Here is a 12,285-nt window from a genome sequence, read left to right as displayed (position 1 = left end):
CTGAAGGTCCTTTCCGTGAGAGCCAAGAGTCCCCGTGGAGGCAGCCAGAGCCTCGGCTCCGTTCCCAGCGCAGCTCTCGCAGTCCGGATCCCAGCAGGGACGCAGCTCCGGGCTGCGCTGCGCACGGTGACAGCACAGCCGGGCCCGGAGGGGCCCAAGCGCGGCTCCACCGCCCCCTGCCCCACCCGGGCCGCACCCCCGACACCTCCTGGGCCAACGCTGCCCATGCCCAGGCGCTGCGGCAGAGCCCGGTCCCGCACGTACCCGTGGGGGTCCCACGGTGCGCACCCCACGGTGCCGGGGGTACGGGACCCGCCGGGGTTACCGGGTCCCGCTGGGAGAGGGAACCTCGCTAAAGTTCCGCTCAAGAACTTCCCCTCCCTCCCGACCCCTCCGGGCCGGGGTCCCGCCGCCCCCGCCGCCCCTGCCCCTGTCCCGTTGGGATGGAGCGCGGGGAGCGGGGCGAACACCCGGCCCCGATCCCGAATCCCGGGGCCTTTCCAGCGCATCCCCCGCCACCTCCCGCAACTTTCCTGAGCCTGCAACTGCCCGTGCCCACAGCCCGGCCCCGCGGCCGCCGCTACCTGCCCAGCCGCCCGGCTCCGCCGCCGTCTGCAGCATCCTCCCGCCGGCTCCTCGCTCCCGGCCGTGCGAGCGCGCTCTCGGAGGAGGAGGAGGAGGAGGAGGAGGAAGAGGAGGAGGAGGAGGAGGAAAGGAGGGGGGGATGAAGGCAGCGCGCGCGCCGCCGCGGTCCAACCCCCCCTCGGCGCCGCACGGAGTGGGAGGGGGAACGGCAGCGGCGCATCCCGGTGCTGCATCCCGGGGCTGCATCCTGCAGCTGCATCCCGGGGCTGCATCCCGGAGCTGCATCCCGCAGCTGCATCCCGGGGCTGCATCCCGGTGCTACATCCCGGTGCTGCATCCCTGGGCTACATCCCACAGCTGTAGTCCCGGTGCTAAATCCCGGTGCTGCATCCCCGTGCAGCATCCCGGGGCTGCATCCTGCAGCTCCATCCCGGTGCTACATCCCGGGGCTGCATCCCACAGCTGCATCCCGGGGCTGCATCCTGCAGCTCCATCCCGGTGCTACATTCCGGGGCTGCATCTCGCAGCTGCATCCCGGTTCCGCATCCCGCAGCGGCGCCAGCGCCTCGGGGCCATCCTCCCGTCGCGCACCCCTCGGTCACGGCTGCCCTGGGCTGGGATGGTGGCACTGAAGGTGGAGGAGCTGCCCAGGCTCTTTCCGGAGGGTTTGAGGGGTCGCTGAGGTGTGTGGCTTGGGGCGCAGAGGGGGGTGACACCGCGGGGCTGTGGGGAGGACACCCGAATTTCTCAGGGTCCTGGGATGCTGTGCGTGACCAGCGCCCCGGAGAATGAGGGGTCAGGTCTCAGACCCACACCCTGAGTGGCACAGACAGCCCGGCTCTGCAGGGAGGTGACAGCGCCAGGGAGGTGACAGCGCCAGGGAGGTGACAGCCCCAGGGAGGTGACAGCCCCAGGGAGGTGACATGCAGTTCTTTGCCGATGGCAGAGCCCCTGCTCCGACCCATGTCCAGCAGGCAGGGACAGAACCGCGGCCATGCCCGGCTGCTCCAGGATGGAGAGGCAGGGCCAAGGGGCGGGATGGAGGGAGGGGACGGCAGGGAGACGCTCCTGGCTCCTCTGTCATCGCAGCTGGAGCTCGAGGTGCCGCCAGGCAAAGGCGCCTCTGCGCTCAGCCTTGTGCTAAGATCAACAATTTTAAGTGCAAAAGTCTGAGCTGGGCTGTCGCTGTCATCGTTGTTAATATTTTAGCAGCTCCCAGAACCTTTCAGCGGGGCCAAACAGTGCTGACACAGGAGAGGAGATAGAAAAGCCTCCTGCTGCCCGCCCCGAGGAATTCACTGTCTAGACACGTTATATAATCACATTTTGCCCTCCTCCAGGACACTTTGCAGAGGTGCTCAAAGCGCTTCCCAAAACTGCTAATTGAGCTTTGGGAGGGAGCTGCTCTGGCCAAGAGCCCTGTGCTCTGGAGCAGGCACGCAGGGGCTCCTGCCTCCCAGAGCAGTTGCCTGCTCCCTGCTTTTCCACAAAAACACAGAACTGGTGCCAGGAGGCAGAGGTGGGATTGGTCCCCCTGCTGCCCCTGGCTGGAGGATGCAGAAACTGGGGCAGAGCTGCTCCAAACCCCCTCCATGCCCGCAGGAGGCTCCAGGACCTGCCAGGGAGGAGGATGCCAGGAGCGAGGAGTCCCAGTGTGAGCTGCCTCTGGGTCTGGAGGTGCTGGAACTCGAGCAGGTGGCCCAGCAGCAGCAGATCCCTCCTGTCCACACCAGGAGTGCCTTTCCCTGCTGCTGGCAGAGCCGGGTCCCCAGGAGGCACCACTGAGCCTCAGCCTGGCTCACCATAAATCACCCCGGGTTTTCAGAGCCCTTTTGCCAAAGCTCGGTGCATTTGTTGGCTGTGCCGTCTGATTTTCACAGTGTAGGATGGGGTTTTTTCTGTCCCTATAAATAATTACAGGCGCTCTAATGGATCTCAAACTTTGCTGTACCTTGGCTGTCAGGAGCCTGATGATGATGGTGTAGCCTTCCTCTCCCAGGAGCTGAGGCAGGGCTGGGTCTTCTCCACACTTTTTTCATTTGCTTTAACCCTTCCAGCCTCATCCTGATGTAGGAATGTACCCCCTGTTGGCAGAGTGACTAAACGATCTTTTGTCTCTCCTTTATTTGAGCTACAAATTAGAAATTCAAGATGCAAAATTTGAGAAGAAACAGCTTAATACTCCCCTTCCATGGGGATCAGGAAGTGCAGAGATGACCCACAGCTCCCAGAATTTCAGCCCTGGGGATGCATGGATGCATTTCTTCCCCTCCATGTGAACTCTGGCTTCTCCCTTCCAATGGCAGCCCTTTGTCCCTGTTTGTGCCAAGACCACGGTCACCCTCAGACATTTTGGGTTGCTGCAGATATCTCCAAAGCTGAAGACAAAACTCTAAATGAAGAGAAGGTCGTCTGAAGCTGCAGCACCCTGAAGTGCCACGGGACAGAGCAGCAGAGGGCACAGCACACCCAGCCCCTCCATCACATTGGAGCTGCTCATAAAATTTCTCCCAACCCCATTTTCAGTACTGTACAGCAATTTTTGAGCATTTGAAAAGGCAGAAATGAGCCTCTGGGGAAACAGGATTGGGTGCTGCCAGGAAGGAGGGAGCTGTGAGGGAATGGGCACTGCCAGGAAGGAATGGGCACTCTCAGGGCAATGTTTCCTCTTTCTTCTTCTTTCTGGAGCTCAGCAGCTCTGCTTTCAGCAAACAGGGAGTTTGACAACCAGAGCAATGTTCTTCATCCTTTGGCAGCTCTGACATGCCCCAGGCAGGGAGGTGCTGGCACTGCCAGGGGCGCTGGGGTGGCAGCTCTCCAGTGACACAGGTGATGGTAGGGGTGACAAGCTGTCCCAGCCACGATCCCACTGGGACACTGCCAATCCCAAATGTGGAACCACAGCAGCCCAGGGGAGGAGGATCCCTCCTGCAGCACCCACTGGGTTCTGTCAGAACCCAGGACATTGCTCTGGCTGCCCTGGATGGCTCAGAGACCTTGGCACGGAGTCAAAACCACCTTTTGTGCCTTTGACTTTAACCCATGGAAACATTTACCAACTTTGTGTGAGGATTTACAAGCCACAAGAGTTTGAGTAGAGTGATAGTTCATTTGTCACAGGGTGAAAAAGTAGAATTTGGGGGATTTAGAATGGGGGTTCAAGAGGCAAGATGGAGGAATCTGGGCCTGTCCTGTCCTTCTCCTCCTTCTTCCTGTCCTCCATCTTCTGGGTGATGGTGACACTTCTGGATTGGTTTAAAGTAGAGACAGACTGTCTAACATAGGTGATAGATATTGGAAAGTTATTGTAAATAAAGCCAACACCACCCCAAGGGCAGACACTGTGCCATGAACTGACCTGCCAGACAGACCTCAGCAGGTCAGAGACAGAATGTCACAGATAAGAGAAAATAAACAACCTTGAGAACCAGAACAGAAGAGTCTTGGCTTCTTCCTCGGTTCTGGGGCTGGGAAAAAGAGATTTTCTAATACCTTGGGAGCCATTTCAACCACAAAAAACCTGAGAGGGTCCCACACCAGCAGCTGCCTGCAGTGCCCGTCTCTGTGCCATCCCCTGGCAGGGCCAGCACAGGCAGAACTCAGATTTCTGGGCACAGCAGGCCATGGGAGACAGGTGGGCAGAGGAAGGGCCGTGCTCAGGGCCAAGCCAGCCAAGGAAGGTCTGTGTGGGGTGATCAGACCCAGCAGCACTTTCCAGGAAGCCTCTCTGGCTCCTCAGCCAAGCTGCTCCAGCAGCTGCCGTGGCCATTCAGCAGCTGTTGAGCTGTAATTGCTCATTGAGTCATAATTTATTTTTTTTTCCCCCACTGAAAGCAGCACTGTCAGGGAATTAAAATCTTTTCAAAAGCCCATAAAGATTTCATAAACGTTTCAGAGCCAGAGCAAGGGGGGGGTTTAGCACCTTCACAGCCAGGATGCAGGGAAGGCAATGAGCAGAGCAGCAGGGGAACACTGGACAGCTGTAACTGGTTAAAGGAACAACAGCACTGGGCAGCAGCAGCAGCAGCCCATGGGGAGCTGAGCGAGCCCAGGTGGGCTCCAGGTGGTTCAATCCACCTTGATTGCCATGGCACACTGCTGGCATGGCCTGTGGGGGACTGGGGTGGGACAGCACAGCAGCTCCAGGCTCCAGGAGAGCACAAAGCTGACACGGGGAGCGCAGCTGCACCTCTTGGCTCTCACCTGCTCCTCATCAGCTCTGGCCAGGTGGGAAGTTCAACCCCAAACCAGTGTGGGTGAGGGGCACTGACCCCACAAGCACCCTTGGTTGAATTCAGACGAGCCTGAGGTGTCCTCAAAAGCAACGATTTGCACTCTGGAGCTGCTGTAAACATGGAATGAGGTTTCCCAGCGCTGCAGCCCTTCCCACATGTGCAGGTGTTTGCAGGTGACAGAGGAGCTGTGTTCCCAGAGCAGCCCCTGCACCAGCCTGGGCACCTGCTATTTTTAGTGTGAGCTGCCTTTGATGGTCTCTGTGAGCTCTGTAAAATATCTGGGCCAGGCACATGCAGCTCCCACAGCCCCACTCTGCCACAAGATGCTTCTCAAGGAAGGAATTGGGGATGCTGGATCAACCCAGACAGGACCCACGTGCCTTGAGGGATTTAATGGGGATAATCTGTGCCCTGAGAGCCTGACAGAGCTGGGTTGTGGTTTGCACCCCAGGATCTGAACAGCCATATCAGCAGGGAAAGGATAACCCTAAAACTAACCATGATCCTAATCCAAAACCTAACCCGAACACTGACACTAAACATAACCCTAACCCCAATGCTACCTCCAAAACCTAATCCTAACCTTAATCCTAACCCTAACCCTGACCCTAAACCTCACCCTAAACCTAAACCTAACCCTAACCCTGATCTTAACGCTAACCCTAACATTGACACTAACCATAATATGAACCCCAATGCTACCTCCAAAACCTAACCCCAACCCTAATCCTAACCCTAACCCTGACCCTAAACCTCACCCTAAACCTAAACCTAAACCTAACCCTAACCCTGATCTTAAGGCTAACCCTAACATTGACACTAACCATAACATGAACCCCAAAGCTACCTCCAAAACCTAACCCTAACTATAAATTTTACCCTAACCCTCACCCACACCCTAATCCTCACCCTAACCATAACCCTGACCCTAAAACTCAACCTAAACCTAAACCTAACCCTGAATTTAACCCAAATCCTAACACTGACCCTAACCATAACACTAACCCCAATTCTACCTCCTAACCCTAAACCTAACACTAAATTTAACCCTAACCCTAACTCTAATCCTTACCCTAATCCTAATCCTAACCCTAACCCTGACCCTAATCTTAAACCTAATCCTAACACTGACCCTAACCATAACCTTAACCCCAAAGCTACCTCCAAAACCTAACCCTAACTCTAAATTTAACTCTAAGCCTAACCCTCAACTTCCCCCTAATCCTTACCTTAACCCTAAACCTGGCCCTAAACCTCACCCTAACCCTAAACCTAACCCTGAATTTAACCCTAATCCTCACACTGACCCTAACCATAACACTAACCCCAATGCTACCTCCTAACCCTAAATCTAAATTTAACCCTAAGCCTAACCCTCCCCCTGACCCTAACCCTAATCCTCACCCTAACCCCACCCCATGGGCACCACAGCCCCATTCTCTAACTGGGGTGCACAAACAAGAGCACAAAGGGGTCAGAGCTGAGCTGGGCCCCCATTTGGGCACCCATGGGTGCAGGAACTCCCCCACAGCTGCAGGAGTGAAAGAGGGACCCCAGCACTGCCCCTGGGACCCACTGGCCCCAGCACTGGGCATTGAGAGGCACCAATAATTCCCTGTCAGGGGAGAGGCTGCTGTTATTTTGTGGCCCTTGTTATTTCCTTCCTATTGAAACTTTTAATTAAAATCTACAGAAGGCTGATAACTGCTCCCTCTGCATAATTGCAGGGAGTAAATTTTGTTATACAGGAAAGTGGTTTTTTAATTTTTTATGGATTTATTTTTGAGGGAGAGCAACACTTTGGTGGGATCTGTGAGCCCCAGTGACATTATCGAAGAGGAACAAAGATGGGTTTATTACCTGTTCCCCATAAAACTGTTATTTTAGGGGAGTTTTGTGCTTCCTCCTAATGAGAGATGAATTGCACCAGCTTCATTTGCTGTAGGAGGAAAATTAAAATGAAACTGATAAGAGCCCAGCCTCTAGCTCCTGACTTACCTCCCAATTATAAATGAAAGCTCACAGGCATTCCAGAGATGGGGCTTGATGTCTACATTAATTATAAATAAATTATCTACACTTAATGTTTAAATGAAATTTCAGATAAAGCTTTATATTTAGAAAAAGTGTTGCATCAGTGCATAAATATTTATGCAAGGAGTCTGGGTGAGCTGCTGCTGCTTCAGCAGAGCTGGAGCAGGGAGCCCTGCCTGGCTGTTGGGAGGAGGTGGCACTGAGCCCACCAGGAGGGGAACAGGCCTGGGACAGTTTAGGACAGTCCTAAAGCTGGGTTTTGCTTTCCTGGGGTTTGCAGAGGGGAGGTGATGGGACACAGGGCATGTTCAGCCTGATGTTCTCAGAGCAGCAGCCAGGGAGGACAGTGACAGTGACAATTCTCCGTGCTCTCACCTTTCTCCACCCTCAGGACCTCGTGGCAATGTCCCACAGGACCCCTGAGGTGGTGCCAGGGCTGGGGTGAGCCTTTAATGCAGCCAGAGTGGAGGAGGAGAAATCTGACAGGCCCAGCTGCAATCTGTGTGGGAAACAGTAAAGGAGGACAAATAAAATGGATTTAAATTGTTCAGCCCCAGTCACTTGTGAAGGAGTCCAGGTGAGCTCCAGGCAGGATCCAGCATCCTGAGGTGAGATATCAGCCCTGGGACACAGAGAGCTGCCTGTGCCCACACTCCTGGCCAGCTCTGGGGTCTGCTCCATGCCACCAGAATCTGGGATGCAGCATCTTGGCAGGGCCAGGAATGCGTTTGTCTGATTTCTTTCTGATGCCTGAAACAGAGCACCCCTGTCAGGGAGAACATCCCTGTCAGGAAAAACATCCCTGTCAGGAAGAACATCCCTGTCAGGAAAAACATCCCTGTCAGGAAGAACATCCCTGTCAGGGAGAACATCCCTGTCAGGAAGAACATCCCTGTCAGGAAGAACATCCCTGTCAGGAAAAACATCCCTGTCAGAAAGAACATCCTGGCCAGGGCAGAGCATCCCAGCCAAGGAGAACATCCCAGGGGAGATGTTCCATTTGCCAAGGAAAATATCCCAGGCAGGGAGAACATCCCAGGCAGGGAGAAGATCCCAGGCAGGGAGAAGATCCCAGCCAGGTGCACACAAGAGCCACCAGCGAGGGCTGAGCAGGCAGAGCCGGGCTCAGCTGGCCCAGGAATTTTAGCAGGGTCACCTTTGGTATCAGAGCACTGCACAGTCCTTTCTCTGCAATGGGAGCAGTATCTCATTTCTTCCTCAATTAGCTCCTGATTATCAGTGTCCCAGGGCCCCTTTCCAGTCTCTGTTTAATGCACCATTAATAATTCATTTCTCAGATAGCAGGAACGCAGCGCGAGGTTGGGGCTTTGTGACTAATAAGCACCAGAGCAACTCTCTCATCTCCAAGGGACAAATGAAGGCAACAAAAATAAAGTGGAAGAATCAAAGATAATCTGTTTTGTGGCCTTTAATCAAACACTGCATAAAGGGTTTGATTACTCAGGTGAAGAACACACTCACACACTGGGCTCCCACTCCTCAGCAGCATCATCCCCATCCCACCACCTTCCCTGGCACAGAGGGAAATTGAGGCACCTCAAATTGTCAAAACCAGGGCTGCCCTCCTCCTAGGGTTAGAAATTGAGATACAAACTAGACCTTTCCTCCAGCTGGAAAATCCCAGGAGCAGATTTCCCGTTGCCCAGCAGAGCTGAGGAGTTGCACGCAGGCTGGCAGCTGCACATTAAGTGTGACGGGTTTCTGACAGATCCAATTATAAAGCCAAGCCTCAGCAGAATTGCAGCCCTAAGATTTAGTGCATGAAATTCTGTTTGGGGGAGTTTTTGGATATTGAAGCTCACGCCAGGGGTCCCTGCAGGCCCCAGACTGTGTCTGGGTCTCACCCCACCGTGCTGTGTCCCCTCCCTGCCACATCCTGCCAGTGCCCAGCCCAAATTGTCACCTAAAAATGGCAAGGAGGAGAGTGGCCACCCCAGGCAGTGCTGAGGAAGGGGGGATCTGCAGCCCCCCTGCCCCACAGAGACGTGCCCTGGCCCAGGGACTGTCCCTGCCCCTGCAGGGGTCACACGCGGGCTAGGAGCTGTAAATCATTTGATTCCCAGGAGCTGAGGATGTGCCCAGGCCTTTCCACACAGCCCTGGGATGGTATTTTTAGCCCTTTCCTAGAAAAACAAGGTGGGCATGTGTGATGGTCTTGTTCTCAGCTGACCAGGGACTTGGCTGCCCTGGGAATGTTCCTCAGAGGAAAGCAGCCAAGAAACCTCCAGGGACCGAAGGATCTGGGCCAGTGAGGACACGGGGATGTGAGTCCAGCTGCTCCCACAGTGCTTTGGTCTGAAGAGAGGTCAAGTCTCTTTGCCAGGCATGGGGCTGTTGTGCTCCAGCCAGTGCTGCACGAGCAGTTCCATCAAAACCCCAGGATTAAGGGGTTTGTTTTACTTTTTCTAAGTGGCTGACAGCACAGGGTTGTGCCCTGCTGCTGCCAGGGGGCCCTGGGATCACAGGTGGGCACGAAGCTTGGGATGAAAGCTGGCAGCCTGCAGCACTGCTGCCATCAGATCAGAGCAGCATCGCCATTCCCTGGCTCAGGAACCCAGGAGCTGTTGGGAAAACAGATTTTGCTTTTACATCTGCGAGGCTGTTCCATCCCCTGCCATCCACAGCTGAGCCCAGGCTGGCAGGAGCAGCCACAGGAGCAGTGCCAGGGGGCTCAGTGCCTGTGGGGGGCTGGAGCCTCCCCAGTCCTGCCTTTGGTACCAGCCAGTGAAGGGCTGCAGCCCCTTCCCCAGGCTGGGATTGCCCCTTTGCACTGGCACCTCATGGTTGGGCTGGTGGGATCCACACTGGGCACGGGATGCAGTGGGCACCAGAGTGCCAAGCAGCAAGGAGACCTCCCCAATTCCCCTGGGAAGGGCAACCCCTGCTCTGGCCATGCCCACCCTGGTGCCACTGGCTGGGCTGGCAGCACACACCACATGCCAGGGAGCTGTTTGAACCCGAGCAGAATAAACCTGCACTGGTTGTATTTCCTGCCTCCCGCTTGGGGGCACGAGGGAAATTGTTTGATGCTAATCCCCTTGTTTAATCCAGCAGCATCCTGAGATGCCACCAGGCAGGATTAACTCCTGCAGCAGGACAGGGACACCCTGCACGCTCCACAGGCTCCCAGGCAGAGACAAAATGGGGAGAGGGCTTCTGGGTTGTGTTGTGATCTCAGGGTTTACCTCAGAACCTCAGGTCCCCTCCCCTGGGCCAGGAGCATGGGGCAGGATGGAGCCACCCTCAGGGCAGGACCCCCACCTTTATTTATCTCTTTGATAAAGGTGTGCCTGGGGTCCTGCTTTGGCTGCTCTGTGCCCTCCTTGCTGCAGACCTGCCCTGGATTTCAAATTTCAATTTGCCTGACTTTATCTTTCAGCCCCAGTTCTCATCATCCTTCTCTGTGAGCCAAGTTAAAGAGCCCTTTAATACCCAGCAGTTTTCTCCCCAGGAAGACACTTGCATGCTGGAATCGAGTCACATCTCAGGCTCCTTCCTGATAACAGCCTGAGCACTAAATCCCACTAAACTTCACCCTGGGGAAAGGGCTGACCTGAGGCACGGCCAGGTGGAGGAGCCAGAGGTTTTCCAGCTGGTGCCTCGAGAGGGGAACCAGAGCTTTCTGACGCACTGCTGACAAATGAAATGAGCTGTGAAACAGAAATTGCTGCGTTGCCGTGGCTCTGTGAGCACAGCCAGGGGCACGGGGGGTGCTGGGGCAGGAGGCCACAGGAGCTCCTGGGGCTGTGCCCATCCTGGCAGCCCGTGGGCAAGGGGAAAAGCCCTTCGGGGTGCTTGTGCCAGCAGAACTTGCTGCAGCAGCTGTTTGCTGTGGTGCCCCTCTCTGCTTACAGATAATGGCTGGGACAGCAGTGGAGCTGAGATAAGCAAAGGTGCTTCGAGCCACAGACTTCTCCCAGCCTGGGGATTGGGCCACGGGCTCTGAAGGATGCCAGCCCTGAAGGATGCTGGCTCAGGAGGATGCCAGCCCTGAAGGACACAGAGCAAGGTCACAGCAGTGATCACTGCAGCTCAGCTGCTCCCTGCTGCCAGGCCCAAGGTGACCGAGCCCCTGGGAAGGAGAAATCAAATGCAGATGATGTTAAAGCAGGGATGCAGAGGGAAGAATAAGCAGAGGATGGATACAAACCCACCTCCAAAGCCCACAGAGACTCACAGTGCTGTCCTGGTCCACATTCCATAACATCAGCTGCACCCCCTTAAAAAGGGGCAAGTTTTGTTACAGAAATTCTGGTTTGGGGCTGTCCCAAAAGGACAGACAGATCTGCCAGGGTTGTGGGCACCCACTGGGCTAACTCACAACCTGAATTCTCCAAGCACAAATCAGGGCAATTTGAGCTGAGCAAAACGCTCTGGGGTCCCTGCGGGAGGGATCCTGCCTAGGGAGCGGGAGGAGAGGCCATCCCAGCCCACAAGGAGCTACAAATAACTCAACTGGCCTCATTACCCAGTTTCTGATGCACAGGAGCTTGCTTTCCCCGGGGCCATGTCCACCTGGGAGCGGGCTATGTGTGCCTGGCGCCGCGGGAGCCTCTGCTCCCCTGCTCACGTCCTTGTCCTCCTGCAGCTCCCCCTGACCTGCCGAGCATCCGCAGGGGGGTGCCCGGGCCAGCAGCAGCACGTGTGGCAGGGACACGCCTGGAGCCCCTGTACCGGCCGGGGCATCCCCCGGGCCCCGAGGGATCATCTCCCAGCTCCCCGAGCATCCCCCGGTTCCCCGGGCATCCCCCGGTTCCTCGGGCATCCCCTGGTCCCCCCGGATCGTTCCCCGGTTCCCCGAACATCCCCCGGTCCCCCCGGATCATCTCCCAGTTCCCCGAGCATCCCCCGGTTCCCCGGGAATTCCCCGGTACTTGCTGGATCATCTCCCGGTTCCCCGGGCATGCTTTGGTCCCCCCAGATGGTTCCCCGGTTCCCCAAACATCCCCCGGTCCCCCCGGATCATTTCCCGGTTCCCCGAACATCTTCCGGCTCCCTGGGCATCCCCCGGTTCCTCGGGCATTCCCTGGTCCCCCTGGATCGTTTCCCGGTTGCTCGAACATCTCCCGGTTCCCCGGGCATCCCCCGGTCCCCTCCGATCGTTCCCCGGTTCCCCGGGCATTCCCCAGCCCGGCGCGGGGCTCCCTCTAGCGGCTGGCGGCGGGACAGCACGGCCGGTTCTGGGCTCGGTACCGAATCCCCAGGTACCGAATGAATCCCTCGGTACCGAATGAATCCCTCGGTACCGAATCCCCAGATACCGAATCCCTCAGTACCGAATCCCTCGGAACCGGATCCGCCGGTACCGAATCTCTCAGTACTGAATGAATCCCTCAGTAACGAATCCCCCGGTACCGAATGAATCCCCCAGTACCGAATTGATCCCTCGGTACCCAATCCCCTGGTACCG

General features: G+C 56.4%; 1 protein-coding gene across 5 annotated transcripts in view; it reads right to left on the bottom strand.

Moving 5' to 3' along the window:
• The window catches only part of ZNF385C (zinc finger protein 385C), a 69,156-nt gene extending 68,426 nt beyond the window's left edge, over positions 1-730 (bottom strand). For 3 of the 5 annotated variants that reach the window (XM_071450626.1, XM_071450624.1, XM_071450625.1), the window contains exon 1: positions 585-730. In XM_071450626.1, coding sequence (XP_071306727.1) covers positions 585-621 — 37 coding nt within the window. In that variant the 5' untranslated portion in view covers positions 622-730. The remainder of the gene's footprint in view (positions 1-584) is intronic. The other 2 variants (XM_071450627.1, XM_071450628.1) reach the window with 2 other exon arrangements.
• Between the last annotated feature and the right edge of the window lie 11,555 nt (positions 731-12,285).

Source organism: Agelaius tricolor, unplaced genomic scaffold (assembly GCF_023055355.1).
Source record: "Agelaius tricolor isolate 1412-34295 unplaced genomic scaffold, bAgeTri1.0.p SCAF_31, whole genome shotgun sequence".
Taxonomy (NCBI): domain Eukaryota; kingdom Metazoa; phylum Chordata; class Aves; order Passeriformes; family Icteridae; genus Agelaius; species Agelaius tricolor.
This window is presented reverse-complemented; position numbering and strand designations above follow the sequence as displayed.